The 24,392-nt window shown below is 40.7% G+C and overlaps 1 protein-coding gene across 5 annotated transcripts in view; it reads left to right on the top strand.

Moving 5' to 3' along the window:
- The window catches only part of TNRC6A (trinucleotide repeat containing adaptor 6A), a 53,263-nt gene that overhangs the window by 24,496 nt on the left and 4,375 nt on the right, over positions 1-24,392 (top strand). For 2 of the 5 annotated variants that reach the window (XM_029911248.1, XM_029911247.1), the window contains exons 3-15: positions 2,437-5,028; positions 6,589-6,764; positions 7,057-7,137; positions 7,540-7,591; positions 9,767-9,909; positions 10,574-10,711; positions 12,262-12,390; positions 12,491-12,568; positions 12,871-13,081; positions 19,010-19,141; positions 21,390-21,548; positions 21,907-22,047; positions 23,959-24,066. In XM_029911248.1, the coding sequence (XP_029767108.1) occupies positions 2,437-5,028; positions 6,589-6,764; positions 7,057-7,137; positions 7,540-7,591; positions 9,767-9,909; positions 10,574-10,711; positions 12,262-12,390; positions 12,491-12,568; positions 12,871-13,081; positions 19,010-19,141; positions 21,390-21,548; positions 21,907-22,047; positions 23,959-24,066 (4,140 nt within the window). Of the gene's footprint in view, positions 1-2,436; positions 5,029-6,588; positions 6,765-7,056; positions 7,138-7,539; positions 7,592-9,766; positions 9,910-10,573; positions 10,712-12,261; positions 12,391-12,490; positions 12,569-12,870; positions 13,082-13,271; positions 13,311-13,720; positions 13,754-19,009; positions 19,142-21,389; positions 21,549-21,906; positions 22,048-23,958; positions 24,067-24,392 lie in introns of all 5 variants that reach the window. The other 3 variants (XM_029911249.1, XM_029911246.1, XM_029911245.1) reach the window with 3 other exon arrangements.

Here is a 24,392-nt window from a genome sequence, read left to right as displayed (position 1 = left end):
TGTTCTACTAATCAAAATCAGCATAATTCTTGAGATTAGATGCAAGGTGCTATTGCCTACAAATTGATCTTTAGACTAGACGTTAGCTAGAGAAAGTGAATTTACATCACTTGGCTTTAATTATTCCCTTGCCCATTCTTCTCTAGTTTTATATTACCTATTTAAATTGTAAATTTTTTGAGGGTGGGGTCATGTCTTCATGACTGACTGTAAAGTGCTTTACTCACTGTTCATGCTTTAAACATGCTAAATAACAACCATGAAAGCTTGAGACTTGCTGATCTAAGATGGTAGTGGAACAAGCAAGAGATTTGTCTGAAATTAGCTTGTGTCCCTTTTAAGTCAAATACACATTAGTAAATGCACTAGTACTCTGTGTTCATCCACAAACTATGCATTTTCCATAACTACCATCTAAAGGAGAACATATTTATCTAGGGCGCTTGTATAATTCCACTGAACAGATATACATGTTTAGCAGAGAAATATTTGCATGCTAATTATCAATTACCCAGGTAAATAAGGCTATCAAGTGTTTGAATATTCAGATTTTGAATATTCTGAAGCAAAGGTGTTAACTGTGTTAGCTTAAAAGAAATTGTGTGCAGTTTGCTTAGCAAATCCTGAATGTCTTATTATGGTGAGAAGTCCTTTTCTGCAGGTATAAAATATATTTGAGAATGTAATATTATGCTGCATTTTTTCCTATTCATACAAATATTAAGCCAGTAACTTACCTGACAGTTTTTCCTGATCTTCTATTAGGTTTTGGTATTTTGTTTCATATTATTCATTGTTCAAGCATTACATGTTTTTATAGTACTGTATTTCCAAATAGCTATCCTGCTATTAATTAGTTGGTTTTTCATATAACTTACAGCAAACTTTAAAAAAATTGATGTGGGGAAGCACTTTTGTTCCGATTGTCGGTTTGGTGGATGAAAAAGGAGTTCAAGTCTCTAATAGAGATTTAGACACTCAGGATGACCCAATGTGTGGCAAAGTGCACCCCTTTTGGTGTGCTGCTTTGCCTTTGGCAGCAGCCTCTATCCGACACTTTAATAGAAAGTTAAAAACCTTATTCTGCATGTAGCCAACTGTGAAATACTTCTAAATAGCTGGGGAGAATTTCTTCTTGATTCCTGCATGTGATCAGCTTATACCCTGAAAGAGAAAATGTTTTAACTTGCACAGATGCAAATTCAGCCATGCTAGTTGATTTGCACTCCATATCCATGAATTCCACAGGGGAGGGACTGATCAGCTTTTACTCTGTTCCTTATAACTGTGAATATCACAGTAGAGTTCCCCTCTTGCTCTTCGTTCCACGGAATGTAGTCTTAATTTTTGCAGTCTTCTATAGAATTGAACCTTGCCACTAAGCCATTTCCTTTTAAATCTCACCTTTACTTTCCTTTTTCTTTGAAGTGACTTCCTGTAAACCACTTTCTTATTCTACGTATGGAGGATGATGTACAAAAGTAAATACCTTGAATTAACCTGTCACTTAAAATATATTATTCAATGTCCTTTAATGGTGTTTCTTTCCATACTTCTTTTCCTTGGCTACTGTTGCATAGTAGTCTGTTTAACTTCCTGTTATATATAACATTCTCCCTTTCAGAATATCGCTTTCAGACTTTAACAATTGTTTTGTTTTTTGATTTGTATACTGCCCCTTTCATAAAGTATTCTACACATGAGCAGTATAATATTTAAAAACACAAACTGTAATGGCAACCCAAACTGTAATTTATTAGGGATGCCATATTTAATTTCATACCTCAAATATATGAATATATTTTTCCATGCCCTTGCTAAGTGTTCTGCTAGGTATTATATGTGGCAATTGATATATTAATGTCTTCATAAATCCAGTGATAAAAGTGTTAGAGTAATCTGTGCAATACCTCTGACTTTGAATTGTTGTACTTGTCTTATACAGTAAAACCTCAGAGCTACGAACACCTTGGGAATGGAGGCTGTTCATAACTCTGAACAAAACATTTTGGGTTGTTCTTTCAAAAGTTTACAACTGAACATTGACTTAATACAACTTTGAAACTTTACTATGCAGAAGAAAAATGCTGCTTTTAACCCTCTTAATTTAAATGAAACAAGCACAGAAACAGTTTCTTTACCTTGTCAAATCTTTTTTTACTTTTTCTTTATTTTTTTAGTAGGTGGGGGTGGGGTTTGAAGGGAAAATAAATAAATAATTTAAAAAATTGGATCTCTAGTGCTGGCTGATTGCATACTTCTGGTTCCAAACGAGGTGTGTGGTTGACTGGTCAGTTTGTAACTCTGGTGTTTGTAACTCTGAGGTTCTACTGTAATCTTTTTTTATTTTATTTTATTTTATTTATTTATTGGTGTTAACTGAAGTAAAATTCTTGAATTTACAGAAGAATTGTTTTGTTTTCCTTTTCTTATTAGATCTGAACCACAGTGGTCTAGGATCCCATTATGAAAATTCTCACTGGGGACCAGTCTCTTCAAATAGTGACTCCAGCACAAACTGGGATAAAGTTATCGTAGACGGTTCTGACAAAGTAGCATGGCCATCAATCACAGGCAGTGACCCAGAGTTGGCTTCAGAATGTATGGACACTGACTCCGCCTCTAGCTCTGGGTCAGAGAGAAATCTTGTTGTTATGGCTTCAGGGAGCACAGGTGGTGAAAACGATAGCGTTCGGAATGGCATTGGACATGGTTCTCAAAATAAGTTTGTGGTTGGTAGCAACAGCAATAATGTGGGCAATGGAAGTATTAATGGGCCATGGGGTTTATCCCATGGAACCATAATAAGCACATGTCAAGTTTCTGTGGATGCTCCTGACAGCAAATCTGAAAGTAGCAACAATAGAATGAATGCTTGGGGCACCATAAACTCTTCATCAAATGGAGGGTTAAATCCAAGCACTTTGAATTCAAATGGCAACCATGGTGCCTGGCCTGTATTGGAGAACAATGGACATGCCCTGAAAGGGTCTGTAGGGAGTGGTAATTCTGGCACAAATATTCAGTGCAGTACCATAGGTCAGAAGTCTAACAATCAGAGTATTAACTCTAAAGTGGGTGGTTCAGCCCATGGTTCCTGGGCAAGCCTTCAGGAAAATTGTGATTCTGAAGTGAATGGTACAAGGAAGGTTTCATTCAGTGGACAACCTCAAAACCTTAACACTGAAATGAATGGACCAAATAACACTACTAACTTTATGACCTCTAGTTTACCAAACTCTGCTGGTTCAGTACAGATTAACAAACTGCCTAATAATACAGGGCCTGGGGCCTGGCGTGTGAGCACAATGAATCATTCTCAGATTCAGGCCTCTCCAGTTACAAATGGCACTTCCACTTCTCATCTTAGCAATGGTGAGGCAAAAAATGGTGGATCTTATGGTACTACGTGGGCTGCCTATGGTTCTAATTACTCTGGAGACAAATGTTCAGGCCCAAACAGCCAAGCTAATGGTGACACTGTGAATGCAACTCTAACGCAGCCTGGCAGCAATGGGCCTGGCAGCACTAATTTTCAAATCAACGGGAATAAAGGAGGAGGGGTATGGGAGGGAGGGACAGTCAACTCCCAAAATATGCCATGGGGAAGCGCAAATGGTGCGAGTTCTGGAGGAAGTCGAAGAGGATGGGGCAACCCTGCACAAAACACTGGCACTAGCATTTCAAATGGGGAATGGAATAAACTGCCTAGCAATCAGCATTCCAATGAAAGCGTAAATGGAAATAGTAGGAAGTTTACAAATGGATGGAAATCTGCTGAAGAGGATGATCTTAATAGCCAGAATTCTGCTGCATCTCAGATAACTGAGCAGAAAAATGTATGGGCCAAAACAGGTACTGGGGATAGCGAGGGTAGTACAGAGAGCACTGGATGCCATGATGATAAAGTAACTGCAGAAGGACAGAACCGAGAGAGAAGAAAAGTTGACCAGCATGCATTACTCCAAAGTATAGTGAGCAGAACTGACTTAGATCCACGTGTCCTTTCCAACTCTGGTTGGGGACAGACTCCAATTAAACAAAACACTGCCTGGGATACTGAAACATCGCCAAGAGGTGAAAGAAAGACTGACAATGGGACAGAGGCCTGGGGAGGCTCTGTGACACAGACTTCCAGCTCAGGGGGATGTGTGGAGAGACCTAGCCCTAATGTTAATGATACCTCATCTATATCAGGGTGGGGAGATCCAAAGTCTGCTACAAGGTGGGGAGACTCCAAAGGCTCCAACAGCCAAGGGGGGTGGGAAGAGGATTCTGCTGCTACAGTAATGGTCAAGAGCAATCAATTATGGGTAAGTGGCAAAGAGGACAAGTCGTCCTGGAATGATACACAGAAGATCAAACAGGGATGGGTAGATGGACAAAAAGCCAGCCAAGGTTGGGCAATTTCTGCCAATGACAGCTGGGGAGAAAATTCAAGAAGCAACCATTGGGGTGAGGCTAAGAAATCTAGTTCAGGAGGTAGTGACAGTGACCGATCAGTATCTGGTTGGAATGAGTCTGCTAAATCAAATTCTGTTACTTGGGGAAGTAGTAATACAAACCCAAATAATTCTTCAGGATGGGATGAGCCTGCAAAGTCTAATCAGAGCCAGGGCTGGGGAGAAACTCCCAAATCAAATCAGCCTCAAGGTTGGGGTGATTCGTCAAAGCCAGTCAACTCCCCAGACTGGAACAAGCAGCAAGATGTTGGATCTTGGGGAGCACCATCTACCACAAATAAACCACCAGGTTCCGGGTGGTTGGGTGGACCAATACCAAGTCCAGCAAAGGAAGAGGAACCCACAGGATGGGAGGAGCCATCCCCAGAATCAATACGCCGTAAAATGGAAATTGATGATGGAACTTCTGCTTGGGGTGATCCAAGCAAATACAACTACAAAAATGTGAATATGTGGAATAAAAATGTCCCAAACAGTAGCAGCAGTTCAGACCAGCAAGCACAGGTACATCAGCAGCTACTGCCTTCAAGTGCCATGTCCAACAAGGAGAGCAGTAATGGTTCTGGTAAGATTTCATTTTACCTAGACTTGTGTTTTCTTGGGCAATTATAAAACACTTCTCTGGACTTTGTTTGAAACTAGAAACTTCTGTAAGGTGAGGAATCGTTTTGTCAGAGAACTGAGAGCAGTGCAAATAGGTTTTCAGTGCTTGTATTTTATTTGAAGGAATCTTTCTGAAATTTAAAAAGTGAACTTGAGCAGTATAGTTAGCGCTAGGCTACTCCTCTTGCATTTAAGTGGCTGAGGGTGTAGAGGAAGAAAAAAAAAAAAAAGCAACATCCAGAAAGGGGAAGCACTTTTGCTTTGTATGTAGCTCCAGATTTTAATTAACTTCAGCTGTGACATTAACTTTAAGCCTCTGTGGCAAACAGAGTGGCATTAAGAGGTGTCTGCAAGGTACAGTGCAGACTCAAGGCTTCACCTGTGTCCTTAATACAGAATTTTTATTGCCAACAATGAGGAGGGCACTTTGCTGCTCACTTCTTGGTGAGGGAAGGCACTGCGAGTTTATTTATATTGCTATAGCAGGTTTGGACTTCAGAAAAAGAGCTCTGACCTTAATAGATTGGGGGAAGGGTAGTTGAGCTTGCACAGTATAGCTAAGAAAGTATTTGCCTTCCAGTAATTTTCAGTTGCAGTTGAATCAGATCCAAAAGAGAAATGCCTTCAATTTGAAGTGGAGTTTTTAGATGTTTAGTGTCTTCTCATTTGAGAAATCTCTGTAATCAAAATGTAATGTTTTCATGTATGGAACTGGTGTTATATTTAGTTTTTTCTTCATGAAGAATCTTACAACTGCAATATTTTAGTTGATTTAAAATGTGTATTTATCTTGCTTTTAATTATGTGTTGTATTATATTTTGCGTGTAAAGAACCCCTCAGCGTTTTACATAATGTTTTAAGACTTGTTAAACTCACGAATAACTCCTACTGCTTTAAAAAGGTTGGGGAGAGCCTTCTACTCCTGCCACTACTGTAGATAATGGAACGTCCGCGTGGGGTAAACCCCTGGATACTGGTACTAGCTGGGGAGAGCCCATCAGTGATGCAGCAGGCACCTCTGGCTGGGGAAATGCGTCTGTTGGTCAGCAGGCTTCAAGCAAACCTGGTATGTGCTTTTGCAGCTTCTTTGAGTGTGCAGGTGGTGTAGTGTGAAATAGTGACCAAGAAGTTTGATTGTGAATTCAAATATAACAGGCTTGTATCTTGATAGTTACGTAAATACAAAAGGTAGATGTGCTCTCTGTAAATTTGATAGTGACTTTCTCAGATCTTAGGTACTGAAGATAAATTCTATTTTCATTAGTATTTTTAATAATGGGAAATTAGCAGCTTTTCTTTTTTTTTTTTTTTTTAAGACTAGTGTCATAAGTTAAAACAAATGCTGTCGGTTGATTTCTTTTTCTGTTGCCTTTGATCTCCCTGGATTCACAAGATTATGGCAGAATATCAGGTTTGTCACAATAATATAGTTTTACTTAACAATTGAATATAGTCTGGCAACCTTAAGATGTATTTATATTAAAGGGAGTTAGTTCGTGACTGAAAAATCTTTACACCCAGGGCCTAAATCTATGCAAGATGGTTGGTGCGGTGATGATATGTCATTGCCAGGGAGTCGGCAGACCAGCTGGGAGGAAGATGATGAAGTAGAGATTGGAATGTGGAACAGCAGTTCATCCCAAGAAGTTAACCCATCTTTGAATTGGCCACCGTACATGAAAAAAATGCCTACAAAGGTAATTATGACTTTACGAGGTGAGGCTGGAATTTAAGAATGCAAGAAGTCTGGGGGACAGAAAATGGATGTAATTCCTAAAAGCCTCTCACACAGGAACTATTTTGTGGGTAGGTGTAGGTGTGGGGAGATAGCTTCTAAATGCCCCAGTCAGGACCCCATTGAACTCTGTGTTGTACAATTATGTAGGAAGGCTTAATCCTTGTTTACATTTTAATTTAATCCTTTCTTACAATGTAATATACGTGCTGGTGACTGTTTCAAGTATCACAGTAATCCCTTTTATTTTTAAGGGAACAATGAAAGGTGGAAATAAACAAGATGAAACGTGGATAAATCCATTCATTAAGCAATTCACAAATCTCAGTTTTTCAGTAAGTATGGTATATTTGGCAGGCTTGATAAATACCCTTGTTTCAATTAAATCATTTTGAAGTTTAGATTAACTGCTTTCTTCTTTGATTTGTTTTTTCCATTCCTTTACTGTTCAGCTCTTCAATATAAGAACATCTGTTGTTCGAAAAACTTCTTATAAACATCACTGAGTTTTAATTCTAGTAGCATATACCAGATCGTCAATATTTTTGTGTGTCTGAAGATGTCTGTCTTCATCGATAGAGGGATTGGAAAAAATGCTTGCAAAATCACACGTGCTTTGTCAAAAGTTTGATTATTCTTTCCTGCAGGGTTGAATGAAATACTCACTGTATCTGGATCTCCTTTGTTTTAACTTTTTTTAAAGGTTCTTACTAAACTGATTCATTTTATTACTTCAGAGAGAATCACCAGAAGAAACCATACCGAGCAATAAGATGGACATGTCTGGAGGTAAGCATAAGGGAAATTAGTCTTGTGTTTACCGATTTGACAGTTATTCCACATATTTTTGTTTGCATCCTCTCCTGAGTTATTAAAAAATAATTCTCATTCCCCTAAAGAAACGGAGGTCCTGATTATGTAAATACTTGCACACATGAGAAACTTGACATATATAAGTAGTCCCATTGATGGCAATGAAATTACTCATAAGTAAAGTTAAGCATGTGCATAAGTGTTGACATGATGGGAGCCTAAATATGAACTTAAAAATCTATCTAGGCCTCCTCCTGAGCAACTTGGTTGCTACTGGAAACAAAGATTTGATACGACATTAATCACTAATGCATTTAGTTTGGTCTTAGAAACAACAAATTTAGCTGTTCAAAGAGGTTTTCATTATCTATAAAAGAGAATCTTGCATGCTAAGAATATTTTAAAGTATATTTATCTTTACTGTAACCTCTCATTAATGAAAGTCTGTTTATGTGGAACTGGTCCATTCATAGTAAATTTGAATGGTTTCTCTAGCAAATAAACATAGTAGAATAACTTTGAATAATGAGTGAAAATGAAAGATGTGCAGTAGAAGTCTCTTGTGGAGGAAAAAACAGTATCCACTAGTTACAAGATGACCATTCTGTGATTGCATCTCAAAGATGAGCAGAATTTGTTCAGAATTGCATGTTGTCAGGTAGTTTTGGTCCTTACTCTAAGATTGTGTAAAGAAAATTGTAAACAAATTATAAATATTTTCATTAAGCTCATTGTGTTAAGTCATTTCATGCTTTTTTTATTGAGATTTACATTCCCCTGCACAGTGCAGCAGGAGATAGAGAATTAAACTGAATAGCTAATTTGTATTGGACAAGCTAAAAGGCAACATGTAAACTAAAATTCATTCAATGTGCAGCGGCAGTCAAAGTTAACAATGTTGGGAATCATTAGGAAAGGGATAGATAATAAGATAGAAAATATCATATTGCCTCTACATAAATCCATGGTACGCCCACATCTTGAATAGTGCATGCAGATCTTGTTGCACCATGTCAAAAAAGATGTATTGGAATTGGAAAAGCTTCAGAAACTGGCAACAAAAATGATTTAGGGGTATGAAACTGCTTCCATATGAGGAGAGATTAATAAGACTGGGACTTTTCAGCTCGGCAAAGAGACGACTAAGGAGGGATATGAGCGGTCTATAAAATCATGACTGGTGTGGAGAAAGTAAATAAGGAAGTGTTATTTACTCCTCGTAACACAAGAACTAGAGGTCACCAAATAAAATTAATAGGCAGCAGGTTTAAAACAAACATAAGGAAGTATTTTTTTACACAACACACAATCAACTTGTGGAACTCATTGCTAGAGGGTGTTGTGAAGGCCAAGACTATAATAGGGTTCAAAAAAAGAACTAGATAAGTTCGTGAAGGATAGGTCCATCAATGGTTATTAGCCAGGATGGGCAGGGATGGTGTCCCGAGCCTCCGTTTGCCAGAAGCTGGGAATGTTCAATAGGGGATGGATCACTTGATGATTCCCTGTTCTGTTCATTTCCTCCGGGGCACCTGGCACTGGCGGAAAACAGGATACTGGGCTAGATGGACCTTTGGTCTGACCCAGTATGGCTGTTCTTAAATTTTTTAAAGTAAATTAGATTTTTACATTTTTCTAGTTTAATTATCCAGTTTGACACTAGTATACACGTATCTTAAATTATTTTTATCTATTGTTTCTTTAAAGGATTTTTGTAACTGAATGAAGTACTTGTTGAAGGATTTATGGAATTTTCTCATCCAAATAGAAGGAAGATGGTAAATGTAACTGCAAACCAGGAAAATTTTTACTGCTAGTATTAAGAATGTATGGTTAACATCTGGAAATACAAACTTCAAACACCATGTGAGACTTGTCCTGTTCTCCACAAAAACAATGCAATCAGTTTTGTCTGAAGACCAGTAAAATCTGTTTAATCAGTTCTCCGGCAATCTCGTACAGCAGTCTTCATAGTATTTTGTGCTCTAAGGCAAAACAAGAAAAATGGTGTTTAAAATCATTCAAACATCTTAATTCAGTAGTGCCTCGTTTAGTGCAGTGATAAAATAGCACATACTTATTTACTATTAAGTATTTGAGCAACTAATTGGACTCTTCAACTTCATCGCCTTTCTTTCTTCACCTTATTAGGAATATTACAGGATAAACGAATAGAGTTGGATAAGCATGGCCTGAACGTTGGAGATTACAATCGGGTGGTAGGAAAGGGCCCTGGTTCTCGTCCTCAGATTTCCAAAGAGTCTTCCATGGATCGCAATCCTTATTTTGATAAGGTTAGTGACTGCTTAACTCTAACCCTGATAAACATTAATTCAGACAGCAGTCTGTAGCTATGATCCATTCGTCCCATAGCTTCTGTACTTGGTGGAGAGATAAATTAGGGCTTTACTATTAAACTGTAAAACTTGTTTTGTCCTTTTAACTTATTTATCAATACTAAGCACTTCTTCTACTTGCAGTGCAGATAACACTAATCTGGTCTTTTTTGTTTTCTGCCTGTTTCCTGCTGATGCTGGACTGTCATGTGACTCTTCCCTTCTGTTCCTGGCAATGGTTTCTCCCTTCTGCTTGCTTGCTGGCTGGTTGTTGCGCATCTGTTTGTCTATCCAATCAGGATGGCATTGTAGCAGACGAGTCCCAAAACATGCAGTTTATTTCCAATCAAAACATGAAGCTTCCCCCTTCAAATAGTGCACTACCTAACCAAGCCCTTGGCTCCCTAGCAGGGCTGGGTATGCAAAACTTGAATTCTGTTAGACAGGTAAGGCCATGTGCATATCCTCGGCATGTTACTTGATGAGAGCGTTTTATTCCTTTGAAATAGCAGCACAACTATTGTTTTGGCTGATATACTGTTAAATTCTAATTCTGAATACATAGGGGTGGGGGAAGCCGCAGAAGAGGGGTATTGTCACTAATGTTAACTTCTCTTTCCAGAATGGCAATCCCAGTGTGTTTGGCGTTGGTAATATAGCAGCACAGCCCAGGAGCATGCAGCAGCCCCCAGCACAACCTCTTAATTCATCCCAGCCTAACTCACGTGCTCAAGTGCCTCCTCCATTACTCTCCCCTCAGGTAATACAAGACAGAGCAACCACTGTTGTTAACGTGCCAGAATTCCTTTATTGTCAGTCATCCACAGCTTTCCAAAACATTCCAGTCGGGGAGTACAATCGTTTATACTTGGTCTCGGTTGAAAAATTGCACCTCTACCCCGATATAACGCAACCTGATATAACACGAATTTGGATATAACGCAGTAAAGCAGCGCTCCAGAGGGGCGGGGCTGCACGCTCTGGCGGATCAAAGCAAGTTCGATATAACGCGGTTTCACCTATAACACGGTAAGATTTTTTGGCTCCCGAGGACAGCGTTATATCAGGGTAGAGGTGTACTTATAATTTGGAGCAAATTCTGTCCATTCATTTACTGAGTTTATGGCATAATAAACTTTTCTCTCAACCCAAAATTTCTCTCAACCCAAAAAGTCAGTTCTCAGCGAACAACACAATCTTTGCTGGGCCTGGGGAAAAAGTGGTTTAAAAATATTTATAACTACCTGAAGATGTGGGGCTGAGAATAAGCCATAGGAAACATCCTTAAGTTGCAGAGTGGTAGCTGTGTTAGTCTGTATCAGCAAAAAGAATGAGGCGTACTTGTGGCTCCTTAGAGACTAACAAAGTTAGTTATAGTTAGTTATGCATGCCCAAATAAATTTGTTAGTCTCTAAGGTGCCACAAGTACTCCTCGTTCTTTATTCTTAAGTTGGCAATTGTGCCGTTGGATGTGGTCTGCATGTGCACGCAGCTCTAAGTGCTTGATTTTCCTGTAATGCTGACAAACAGCATCCTTGATTTTTAGCCTGGATCCTCCCACCCGGTAGCTAACTCTCCACAGCGCACTTTTCTCCCTACTTGTACTCCCCCAATTACAGAGAATGTCCTGAAGCCAAATCCTGAGTTCCTTGTCTGTGTGGAGACTAGAAGGGACTCCATAGAAGCCCTGGTGCAGCATTACTAGAGTCTCTGAAGTGCAGCTGTTAGTGCACACTTCCTAGAGGCACTAGTATAGGATGGCGTTCCTGGTAACAGAGACGCATCTGTGTTCCACTAATTTTTCTTTCGAAATCAGGGGCAGGAATCTCTCTGTTGCAGTGCTACACACACAATCAAAAACTACAACTTAGAGCTCCGACAATGTTGCTTACTCCGTGGCATTGCACATATGCTGTCTTTTTTCTGTTTGTTTTTCTTAAATCCTGAATTTAAGATCTCTTTTAGGTGCATAGCATTAAGCAAACAGGGTGTGCAATATGGTTGAGTTAAAATTGGTGTCAGAACCCTAAATCATGCTTTTCCAGACTTTTGTGCCTTCAGTTGTGAAAATGTAATGTTTTAATTTACCTTTTTGTATTTACTAGTGTTAGTGTTTGATATTTTACTATATCTTCTAATTATTTTTATAGGGGAGCATATTTCGCACTTTCAGAGCATTGAATACTTGTTGACCTGATGGTTGTGCTGTTAACTGCATAGGTTACTGTCAATCTACCAGTGTTCAACTGTAGATTGTCATGGTTCATGTTATGTCAAACCCCGTATGCTAGAATATGGTCCATTTTACAGGTTCCAGTATCATTACTGAAGTATGCACCAAACAACGGTGGCCTGAGTCCACTTTTTGGCCCACAGCAGGTAGCCATGTTGAACCAACTATCCCAGTTGAACCAGCTTTCTCAGATCTCCCAGTTACAAGTAAGCTAAACAACCTACTCATTCTATTTTTTTAAACTTTAAAGTCTGATCAGAAACTTATCTGAACTATACCCCTTCATAAAAATATTCTGTTTCTTAGCGGTTGTTGGCTCAGCAGCAAAAAGCGCAGAATCAGAGAAGCATGCCTTCTACTGGTCGTCAACAGCAGGAACAGCAGGTACAATCATAGACAAGCTTTTTTAAAAAAAAAAAGTTAACTGTCTTAAGAGAGAGAGAACTAGTTTGTTGCTTATTTTAGAATATAGTTAATAACGGGCAGTTTACAAATGTGGACAAGGTAAGTGAAACTTTCATGGTGCTTGAACCACAGGATAGAATGCACTTTAACCTTAGTGTTGGATTTTGCTGAGCTAAAATATACAAAGGAAAATGCATTAGTGTATTTATCTGCTCTTGCCAAATGTGATTTCCCCCTCCACCCCCCCACTTATTTCATGACTGATGTGGGGTTTTTTTAAGGGTCGATCTCTTAGTATGCAGCAACAGATGATGCAACAGTCCCGTCAGCTTGATCCAAACCTGTTAATGAAGCAGCAGACTCCACCATCTCAACAGCAGCCACTCCATCAGCCTGCCATGAAATCTTTCCTTGAGAATGTCATACCCCATGCTACTCCTGAGCTGCAGAAAGGGCCATCACCAATAAATGCATTCAGCAGCTTCCCTATAGGTGAGTTTCTCCATCGCTAGTCTAGTGCAGTGAACTGATGCTTGTGTGCCACAGGATGCACAACCTTCCCTTTTCCCTTTGCATTTTCCCCTCTGGGAACAACACTGTTTTGTATCCTGTTAGTGCTTCTCTGTCTCTCACTAAGAGCAGCAGCATCTTTTATTGGACTCATCCTGTTGTCTCTGTTCAGGAAAGAAGTTCGCCAATCAAACTCATACCATTTCCAAAGGTGAATAAGTCTGTGTTACCGTGCAAAATGCTTTAAGTTCTTTGCAATGTCTGTCTCCTTGCATTTGTCTTTCTTACCCTGTGGGTTCAGAGCTGCTGACATAAAGTCCTAAGTACATAATTATGAGTCCTGGAGCCAAAGAGCTTTTGGGAACAGTATCCGTGTGAGGAACCCACATGAAAGGTCTTATTTCTCTGGCTATTAAAATGTCTTCCCTGGTTTTGGAATTACATAGATAGCAAAATGGTATTTGGTGCTAACTTTTACAAGTTTTATCCAGCTGCTGTAATTGCATCAAAAAATATTCGCTCTGAACTTAGAATGCTTCTCTCACTATAGGCAAAACAAATGAACCTTTATAACTGCAAACATCTTGTCCTTTTTCTCTCCCCTTTTTTCTACACTTTCAGGCTTGTATCCAATTTCCACTTCAGAAATTCCAGGCTTGTATATTTTTCCTTCCTTAGGCCCCTTCTGATTGCTTTTTTAATATTTCCTAAAATTGGTATTCCCGGTTTCTCCCTCCTTCCCCAGCCCCCATTTTTTCCTTCCCTGTCCAGTTTGCTTTGCTCGCGCATCTCTCTATTCCTGCTGTTTATGTTGAGCTGGTCTCCTTTGCATTCATGTTGCCCTACTCTGTAGAAAAGTTGATTTTTTTACAGACTCTGCTGCTGAAATCCCCTTGCTTTAGAGATTGAATGATGTGGAGCAAGTAGATTAGTGCAGGCCGTGCTGCTACACTGCATGTGGCCCCCTGGCACTTTGCTTGTGGCCAGACTGAAACCTAAGCTGCTGCTTAATAGCTGCTGTTGGTTGGTGTCCAGATCCAGTTTCTTGGTAGCTACAGTAATTAAGAGGATATGTAAAAATGTGGCCCACTGGTGGTCATTAACGATTCCATGGCACTTCTTGCAAGAGTAGGGATATTTAACTCTGATCTCCTATCAGATTCCAAATTGGGTAATTACATCTTGCCAATCTTGAATTCCCCTTGCTGTTTCAACTGGATATAGCATTCTTCACTCCTTGGTTTAAACTGTTGTGTAATGTTGCTGTACATTGTTAAACAGATGTTGTGTTTCACTTCCAGGTTAACTGCGGGTCCCTGGTGGGTGACAATAGTGTTTGTAAAATTGTTATGAGATACTTTGAATTAACACTATATAAATTATAAAATCAAAAGTGTAGCAGAATCCAGGTCACAAGTGAAAAGTTAAAAAATAAGAGTATTAGGTTGCTGGAACCAACTAAACTTCTCAGTGAAGAATAGAGTCCGTAAGAAAGATGATGGCAATCTCTAGCAGCACACGGCAGTAGCATTACAGTGAGAGGAAGAACCAAAATTGGAGAGTTCTCTTCCTAAAGGTTGCTATATTTCCTGCTTATACTTTCACAGCATTATGGGGGGGGCTTCTTGTGGCATTCAGAGCAGGACAGCCTCTGCATGGGCACTTTTTAAAGACACCATAATAGAGGCCCAACTTCAGTGTATACCCCAAATTAAGAAACACAGTAAAAGAACTAAAAAAGAGCCACCGTGGCTTAACAACCATGTAAAAGAAGCAGTGAGAGATAAAAAGACTTCCTTTAAAAAGTGGAAGTCAAATCCTAGTGAGGCAAATAGAAAGGAGCATAAACGCCGCCAAATTAAGTGCAAAAATGTAATAAGAAAAGCCAAAGAGGAGTTTGAAGAACGGCTAGCCAAAAACTCCAAAGGTAATAAAATGTTTAAGTACATCAGAAGCAGGAAGCCTGCTAAACAACCAGTGGGGCCCCTTGATGCTCGAGATACAAAAGGAGTGCTTAAAGACGATAAAAGTCATTGTGGAGAAACTAAATGGATTCTTTGCTTCAGTCTTCACGGCTGAGGATGTTAGGGAGATTCCCAAACCTGAGCCGGCTTTTGTAGGTGACAAATCTGAGGAACTGTCACAGATTGAAGTATCACTAGAGGAGGTTTTGGAATTAATTGATAAACTTAACATTAACAAGTCACCGGGACCAGATGGCATTCACCCAAGAGTTCTGAAAGAACTCAAATGTGAAGTTGCGGAACTATTAACTAAGGTTTGTAACCTGTCCTTTAAATCGGCTTCTGTACCCAATGACTGGAAGTTAGCTAATGTAATGCCAATATTTAAAAAGGGCTCTAGAGGTGATCCCGGCAATTACAGACCAGTAAGTCTAACGTCGGTATCGGGCAAATTAGTCAAAACAATAGTTAAGAATAAAATTGTCAGACACTTAGAAAAACATAAACTGTTGAGCAATAGTCAACATGGTTTCTGTAAAGGGAAATCGTGTCTTACTAATCTATTAGAGTTCTTTGAAGGGGTCAACAAACATGTGGACAAGGGGGATCCAGGGGACATAGTGTACTTAGATTTCCAGAAAGCCTTTGACAAGGTCCCTCACCAAAGGCTCTTACGTAAACTAAGTTGTCATGGGATAAAAGGGAAGGTCCTTTCATGGATTGAGAACTGGTTAAAAGACCGGGAACAAAGGGTAGGAATTAATGGTAAATTCTCAGAATGGAGAGGGGTAACTAGTGGTGTGCCCCAAGGGTCAGTCCTTGGACCAATCCTATTCAACTTATTTATAAATGATCTGGAGAAAGGGGTAAACAGTGAGGTGGCAAAGTTTGCACATGATACTAAACTGCTCAAGATAGTTAAGACCAAAGCAGACTGTGATGAACTTCAAAAAGATCTCACAAAACTAAGTGATTGGGCAACAAAATGGCAAATGAAATTTAATGTGGATAAATGTAAAGTAATGCACATTGGAAAAAATAACCCCAACTATACATACAATATGATGGGGGCTAATTTAGCTACAACAAGTCAGGAAAAAGATCTTGGAGTCATCGTGGATAGTTCTCTGAAGATGTCCGCGCAGTGTGCAGAGGTGGTCAAAAAAGCAAACAGGATGTTAGGGATCATTAAAAAGGGGATAGAGAATAAGACTGAGAATATATTATTGCCCTTATATAAATCCATGGTACGCCCACATCTTGAATACTGCGTACAGATGTGGTCTCATCTAAAAAAAGATATACTGGCACTAGAAAAGGTTCAGAAAAGGGCAACTAGAATGATTAGGGGTTTGGAACGGGTCCCATATGAGGAGAGATTAAAGAGGCTAGGACTCTTCAGCTTGGAAAAGAGGAGACTAAGGGGGGATATGATAGAGGTATATAAAATCATGAATGATGTGGAGAAAGTGGATAAGGAAAAGTTATTTACTTATTCCCATAATACAAGAACTAGGGGTCACCAAATGAAATTTATAGGCAGCAGGTTTAAAACAAATACAAGGAAGTTCTTCTTCACGCAGCGCACAGTCAACTTGTGGAACTCCTTACCTGAGGAGGTTGTGAAGGCTAGGACTATAACAGCATTTAAAAGAGAACTGGATAAATTCATGGTGGTGAAGTCCATTAATGGCTGTTAGCCAGGATGAGTAACGAATGGTGTCCCTAGCCTCTGTTTGTCAGAGGATGGAGATGGATGGCAGGAGAGAGATCACTTGGTCATTGCCTGTTGGTCCAATCCCTCTGGGGCACCTGGCATTGTCCACTCTCGGTAGACAGGATACTGGGCTAGATGGACCTTTGGTCTGACCCGTTACGGCCGTTCTTATGTTCACTTCCCACACTTTAGATAAGTGAATTTAAATCTTTGTGCGCCAAGGTCAAGTAGGGCTCTTTTTCAGTAGAAATTCAATTTTTCTATCTCTCACCCTCCCATAGCCTGATCCTATTAGTCTTAATATTTCCTCTGCTATGGATATATCTTTTTGTAGATAAATACTAGGTATTTCCCAAGAACATGATCATGGGAGCATTTCAGATATGTAAAGTGGCTTACATGATGACTTGCTGAGGTCAGGTTCAGACCGATCATGTACTGAGGGTGAAATTCATTCTCCATTGCACATAGACCAAATAATGGCACTTTTCCCATGCAGACTTTCCTGTACACAGGATGGAATCCCCCTTTGTGAGCTGGCTGTGGCCACTCTTCCAGTCTCTGATCCTCCTCATACCCTGTGCGCAGGCTTCAGTGGACTCCTCTGCACTAGCTTCTTTGGAGCTGACGCAAAGGGTGCAGAGATCACTGATGTGAAATGAGCACCAGTTGTGTTTCCCACAACTGCTTTGCAAAGAACCCAGGATAGAGGGCTCAAGCACTGGCATATTTTTATCCTCCTTTCTGCTGTTTCAGATCTGTTGACGGTTGTCTGACATTTGCAGAATCTTGGACGTTGCACCTGTTCACCTATCAGTTAGTGAAACATTTGCTGGGAAGCTCCCTAGAGGGTGCTGCAGAGTGGTGGTAACCTGTCTGGCATCAGCGTCTACTTGTGGGCTCTCTTTGGAGAGCATACATAGGGCAGCAAAAGTTGGCCCATGAGAAGAATGCAGTGTCAAACTTTAACTTTTCCTAGTGAAGAACTTTGACTAGTTCCTAGTGAAAGTGAGTAGGCTAGTAAAATGAATTATGAAATCCTGTGACTCTTTAGCTGTATATGAAAATGCTACCCCATGGTCCCTGTGCAGGATCTACAGGAATGAAGCAAACCGTAAATAGAGATCTGATGGCAAAATGCCCCTTAAGTTTCCAGAGTTATACTTTTGTAATGGACCATGAGGTCTCTGCCACTTCACTCAGCACCGGGAGGATTGCCTTCAAACTACCTTCGGCTGCTGTCTCTTCGCTGTTCAGATTATCACCCTGTGACTTTCCCTTAAGGAACTGGAGTGAGTGAAGAATGCCAGAGTCGATAGTGTGTTCATTAAGCTTGAATACTAAATACTGGGTTCCCATACAAGAATGTTAGAGTGGCAGTTCAGATCGTTTCCATGCTTCTGGTTTGGCAGACTATGCCCCGTTTATACTCTGGCTCCAAGTCCAAACTGCTTCCATAGAACATGCAAAGAGCACGAGTGGGGGGGAAGTGGGTTGTTTTTGTTGTTTTGTGTCGAATCAGGATTAATATTGTTTGTGGACAGGATAAATGTGGACCAAAAAAACAAAGATGCCTGTGCAGCTCCTTGTAAAGTGCCCATGAATCTCTGCAAAGTACAGTTCAGTTGTCCAGCCAAGTATCCTGTTAAATAGCTCAACCAGGCCTGGAAATGAGTTTCCAGCTGGAGAAAACCAGATACAATTTCTGCTGAATAGGACCCCAATGAGATGTCCCTTAAGATGCCAACTTTAGAATGTGGCTTTTCATTGAATAATAGTACTACTTTGCCACACAGATAAGGTCAAAGATATTCACCAAAAACTAAATATTTGAGAGTCGGGGAGACTTGGAAAAAAAATCTTGGTTTGTGGCTAAAAATTTTAATACTGATCTGAGATCAGTATTAGGGGAAAAAAGTTCTGTATTTCATTTTTCGAATGTTTACTTCTGATTGTGTGTGGTGTTCATAGGGGTCTAATTCATAGTTTAATCTTTGGCTCCTTCCACTTGCCATCAGCCAAGAGCTCAGTGCTTGCACGGCTGTGCTTATGTCTGTAGTAAGTTCACTGTGTTCAATACTCGAATGTATTTAAAATACAACACAGTGAATTGGAAGCATGAAATAAGCAGAGCAAAGCAATATGGTCTGAAAGGGTAATTAAGAAAACACTGGCAGTTAGCAAAAGAAAAGTATCTTATCTCGATTTCATAAACCAATGTCTTTATAGGAATGAACTCAAACTTGAATGTAAACATGGATATGAGCAGTATTAAGGAGCCGCAATCACGACTGAGGAAATGGACAACGGTGGACAGCATTTCTGTTAACACCTCATTGGATCAAAACTCCAGCAAACATGGTACGTTAAACACATTGTTAGTGAGAACACTAAGGTTACATACGCATCAGACAGAACTTTTCACGGTCTCTGTGCATATGAAACTTCCATTCCCGGTGTATTGGAGTATACTGGGGTCCCACTGCTAAAGTTGCATGTAGTTCTGTTCTGTGAGAATTTCTATTAGTCTGTCCTAAAATCTTGTTTTAGACTAAAACTTGCTGTGTATCTTCAGCACCAGCCAGTCTTTTGATGTGTGACTTTTGATGTGTGGAAGGATAACTTTTTTAAAACTTCATTGAAACTGGAAAAAGGCCTGTTTTTAAAGTGTGGCCATGAATACTAGTCCCTACCTTAATCTGGATTGGAACACTTCATTTTTTATTTTAAAACAAAATCTTGCATTTCTTCAGCCTCAAAAAAATTTGAAACTCATCCCAGTGTGTTAATCTAATCATATTTTACAATAGGATTAACTCCACAAATGTATGCTTTGTCTTTGTGCTTCACCTTCTGTTTAGGTTTGGATTGAGAATGTGTATGTACATATAAATGCACAGTGTTTGTAAAGGGTAGAAAAATAGGCTTACTATAGCCCGTGTTAGAATAAGCAAACAAACAAATCTACGACATAAATCAATGCTGTGATTCTGTAGTCAGGACTCAATTGGCATTTTAACAATGTTTAAATCACCTGAAATCTCATCTGATTGAAACTTGACATACAGTCTCTAGATGAATACTTATAAAATGCCTCACATGGTCTCTCATTGCAATTCAGTTCTGGGGCTGCATTAGTTGTATTTTTAGATTTGTCAGCTGCTTTAACACTATGAAAAGTCCTCACTGCCCTGAACATCTAGTGGCATTATCCTGGTACTGCACCTGTTTGTTTTGAAAGCTAATCATTATCCATAGGTGCCTGTAGATGTGATGTGCTGCTCTTACCTTAGTTTGTTCAGAAACAAGAGTTACCTCAATGTTAGAAACTTGATGGTTCTGACCCTGCTGTGGCCTATAGAAGATGCATATATCCAGGGAAGTTATCACTACTTCAGAAATAACTTTGTGATGACAATTGTATCTGTTTGCTGATAGTGACAGTGACATAACTTAAGGTTTATTGAGGTCTACAACCAGTGCTTCCTGGAGTTTCCCCACCCTTGTGAGCATTATCAAAAAGTGGATTAACGTTCTAGTTGCCCTGTCAGTTCTGTCATTGTTTTGTGCCAGATGCTGTTAGCCAACAGGTTTATGTAAAAAGCTAAAATCCACAAAACACCTTTGTCAATGAATTTACAACGTAATTAGCACAGGCTTTTGGAGGCTGAGTATGCAGAGGTACTCTTTGCACTTTGCAAATGGATCAAGGAGGGTTCTTCTCTTTTAGACCATAGACTTATTCATGAATTTACCTGCAGGATTTGAATTCTTCTTAGATTTGACCCTGCCACATATTTTGAATACAGAGTACTACTAAGCTAATTGCTCTACATTGCTACTAACCTACTTTGTAATTAATTATTTGCATTTGTTATTTACAGGGCTTGTATTAGTAATAAGTATATGTAAGGAACCATGTTACCTCCGATACACACTATTAGAATTCATTCCAGAAAGATTTTCATTTTGGGAATGAAGCACACAGTAACCTAGAAAATCTGATTCTCCTATTTCATTTGAAAAATTCATATTCATTTACAAACTTCAGATTTTCTGGTAGATGTTGCTTCCTTTTGTCATGTGGGTGTTATGTTTTATTTAGTGTGGTGGTGAATAATAATTCCTTTGTGCCAGTTAATGGGGCAGTTCATGAGCCCTTCAACAGTGGAAAAGAGGGGAAACCTACAGAGTCTCCACTGAGAGCCATGGTTTTAACAGCCACTTCACTTCCACACTGGAATGCTGAAGACCTTGGCATGTCCATGTCTTACTTTTTGTCGATAAGAGCTACAAACAGATAAAACACCAGGAGTTTGAGATTATTGATCTGATTATTAATGGCAAGCTTCTTGTGACCTGGAAAATCACCCAGAAGCACATTTTTAATAGGGAAAAAACTTGCAGATGTTCCACTTCCACTGCTCAGGCTTAAATATGCTGTGCCCACGGCAAGTCTGAAATTACACAATCAGGAGCTAAAATCTGACCCAGTAAACCTTTTCAGCTGTGTGTTTGATATGAATATGCCACATGTGCAGGGGATGAGCTTTATGGTTCTGTGAGGTTAGTTGAGAAGAATATTTAATAATCCTGTTTTCTTTAATAGGTGCTATTTCAAGTGGTTTTAGGCTGGAAGATTCCCCATTTGTTCCATATGACTTTATGAACAGCAGTAATTCACCAGCCAGTCCTCCTGGATCTGTTGGGGATGGCTGGCCACGTGCCAAATCGCCTAATGGCTCTAGCAGTGTTAACTGGCCACCAGGTAAAATTTGGCATTAGTTAACTCATTGTATGCTATATATCTATTCAGTCGTGTTTCTTCTGCATTTGTCAGGCATTAGAAGTAAAAATCGTTGTGGCCATGCGTTTAATGGGATCTTATTGGGTCTGTCTTGTTAATGACTTTGTCATATATGGAACTTCCCCATGCTTCGAAATTTTGCCCTGGCGACACATGTGTAAAAAAAGTAGGAGTGAGGGAATTAAATTGAGAGAGAATAAATTAGAAGCTTAGATATGTTGGCATGTAGGTCAGGAGTAAGATTTTATAGGGCTTAGACAGGAATTTCCTGTAAAAGGAAATAAGCCAACTTCATGTCTCTACGCTTCTTTATTCCTAGAATTTCGTCCTGGTGAGCCATGGAAAGGTTATCCAAACATCGACCCTGAAACTGACCCTTACGTCACTCCTGGCAGTGTCATAAACAATCTTTCAATTAATACTGTGCGGGAAGTTGACCACCTCAGGGACAGGAACAGTGGTATGTATAAGTGGATCACAATCCAGCTACCTGGAGAGACGATTTTGTTGAAGGATGAGGATTGCCACGTTCCCAGATTCTCATTTAACATTTGTGACAGTACAGGTTTTTAGTACAGTCAGTGGCAGTACAGGTTTCGTGGCTAGAAGACTATCCTAAGGATGCAGCAGAGTTTCTGGGTGCAGGGTAACAATATTACTCGTGGGGGGATTCTGCAGGACTGCACGCCCACAGAAAACGCCCCGCCCACTGCAGATTTCCTGCATTTCCCTGCAGAAAACAGCGGGAAGCAAAAGGAAGCCGCTGGTTGGGGGCGACCTTGGGCGCAGTTTTGGGGGGGATTGCCCCCTCCAAACAGGCGAGGCATGTGGGGCACACAGAGTTACATGCCACTGCCCCCTCATTCTGCCAGCGCAGAGCTGCCCAGCTGAAGGAGGCTGTCTCGCAGCTCTGCTGATTCTGCAGCTGAACGCTGCCTCCTGGGTCCTAGTGCCAGTTGGGCTCCCCTTCTGTGTGCTGGGAGCCTTCCTGTTTTCTATTCTGTGCAACAGTAAGTGCCCGTGGTGTGGGTGGGGGAAATGAGGGAAGGTTGGTCCTGCTTTGAGCAGGAGGTGGGACTAGATGACCTCCTGAGGTCTCTTCCAACCCTGATATTCTATGATTCTATGAAGTGGGGGGGAGCGGGTGAAGTGAGGAAGAAACAGTGGGGAAGGAAGGGGGTGTGGAATAGGGCAGGGGGAGGGGAATGTGGGAGTGAGGTTAGGGGGATGGAGAAGGAAAGGGAATAGGGGAATTGCGGGGGGAAGCGGGAGCCTAGCATGCGGCGTCCCCTCAGCTGCATCTGGGGCTCCCCTGTTAAGCAGGTCCATCAAACCCTCACCTTGACAAGCCCTACTCCCCTACACCTGGACCCCTCCAATGAGCCCCCCAGACCCCCACCCCACTGATCCCCAACCATCTGCATTTGGATCCCCACCACATCAAGCCCCACTCCCCCAGCACCTGGACCACCCCACTGAGCCCCCCCTTCTGAGCCCCATCTCTCCACACCCAGACCCCCCTCCTGAGCCCCAACCACCTTCACCTGGATCCCCTGCAGAGTCCCGTTGTCCCTGCACCCGGAACACCCGCAACAAGCCTCTGTGCATCCAGATCTCCCACTGAGCCACCCGCACCTAGATTGCCCCACACAGCAACCTCTCGCCCCACACCTGGATCCCCCCATGCTTGGATCCTCCTGAGTTGAGCCTGCACCTGGCACACAGGGACAGGGCCCCGGGGTGTTTCTGGAGCAGGCTCAGCCCTTGCACTGTCAGGGTCAGGTGCAGCCTCACTGCTGAGTCTCTGTACCGGGCTATGTGGGGGCTTCAGGGTGCTCTCCCACCTCAATGCAGCCAGTGCTCCCCACTGCCATGCTGGAGCCACATTTATTTATTGACAAATAAAATGTGCAGAACTTTAAAATATTGTGTGCAGAATTTTTAATTTTGTGGCGCAGAACTTTAATTTTTTTGGTGCAGAATTCCCCCGGGAGAACAATATGCAGAGAATGCTAGCAAGTAATTATACATGCTAATATACATGTTATTAGCCCTTTCTGGAGCCCTGAGAAGCAATTGAACATGCGGGGAAGCAAAACCTGGCAGCATTGCAATCACAAGGCTATATCAAGCTGTGGTTATAGTAGTTGAACTATGTTTTCTGGTTACAGTAACTTCTAGATGCTGAACACTTGGGTATTCAAAGCACTTGCCACTCTGTTCACTAGGAGGAGAGGGCTGAATGGAACGGAGGGGTCTCTAGTCTGGCGACGTTAAGGCACATGTGGCCTGGATTTATGATTCATGCCTTCAGTTCTTGTTGCCCTTTCACTGAGAGGACTATTCTTTGTGTAATTTACATTTTTAATAGGGTCATCCTCATCTTTGAACACCGCGCTGCCTTCAACTAGTGCCTGGTCATCCATTCGTGCCTCCAACTACAATGTTTCCCTCAGCAGTACAGCACAAAGCACTTCAGGTAAGGTCTCTGTATTGCTCAAAGTTCAGAGCCAGCCCTCACTTTGCCTGCCCTCTGCGCAGTTCACTGAAGCACTGAATAGTAATTAAAAGTAATACAGAAGATTTCCTGTCAGTGACATTGTCACTAATTTCCAGGATGATGACTTCTGGTTTAACTTAAATTTAGCAATTTTCAGCAGAATTTTGAAGCACTTTCACAAACACCAAGTAGATCTTATACCCATGAAGTTCAGGTTGACAGTCAAGGGGACCTTGGTTCATTCCTTGTATCTGAATCTGAGCTATGAATTTTTGAAAGAATTTCATATATTTATCATTAAACTA

Source organism: Terrapene carolina, unplaced genomic scaffold, assembly GCF_002925995.2.
Source record: "Terrapene carolina triunguis isolate 2854851 unplaced genomic scaffold, T_m_triunguis-2.0 Scaffold93, whole genome shotgun sequence".
Taxonomy (NCBI): domain Eukaryota; kingdom Metazoa; phylum Chordata; order Testudines; family Emydidae; genus Terrapene; species Terrapene triunguis.
The sequence above is the reverse complement of the archived record's forward strand: the minus strand, read 5'-3'. Positions and strand labels throughout refer to the sequence as shown.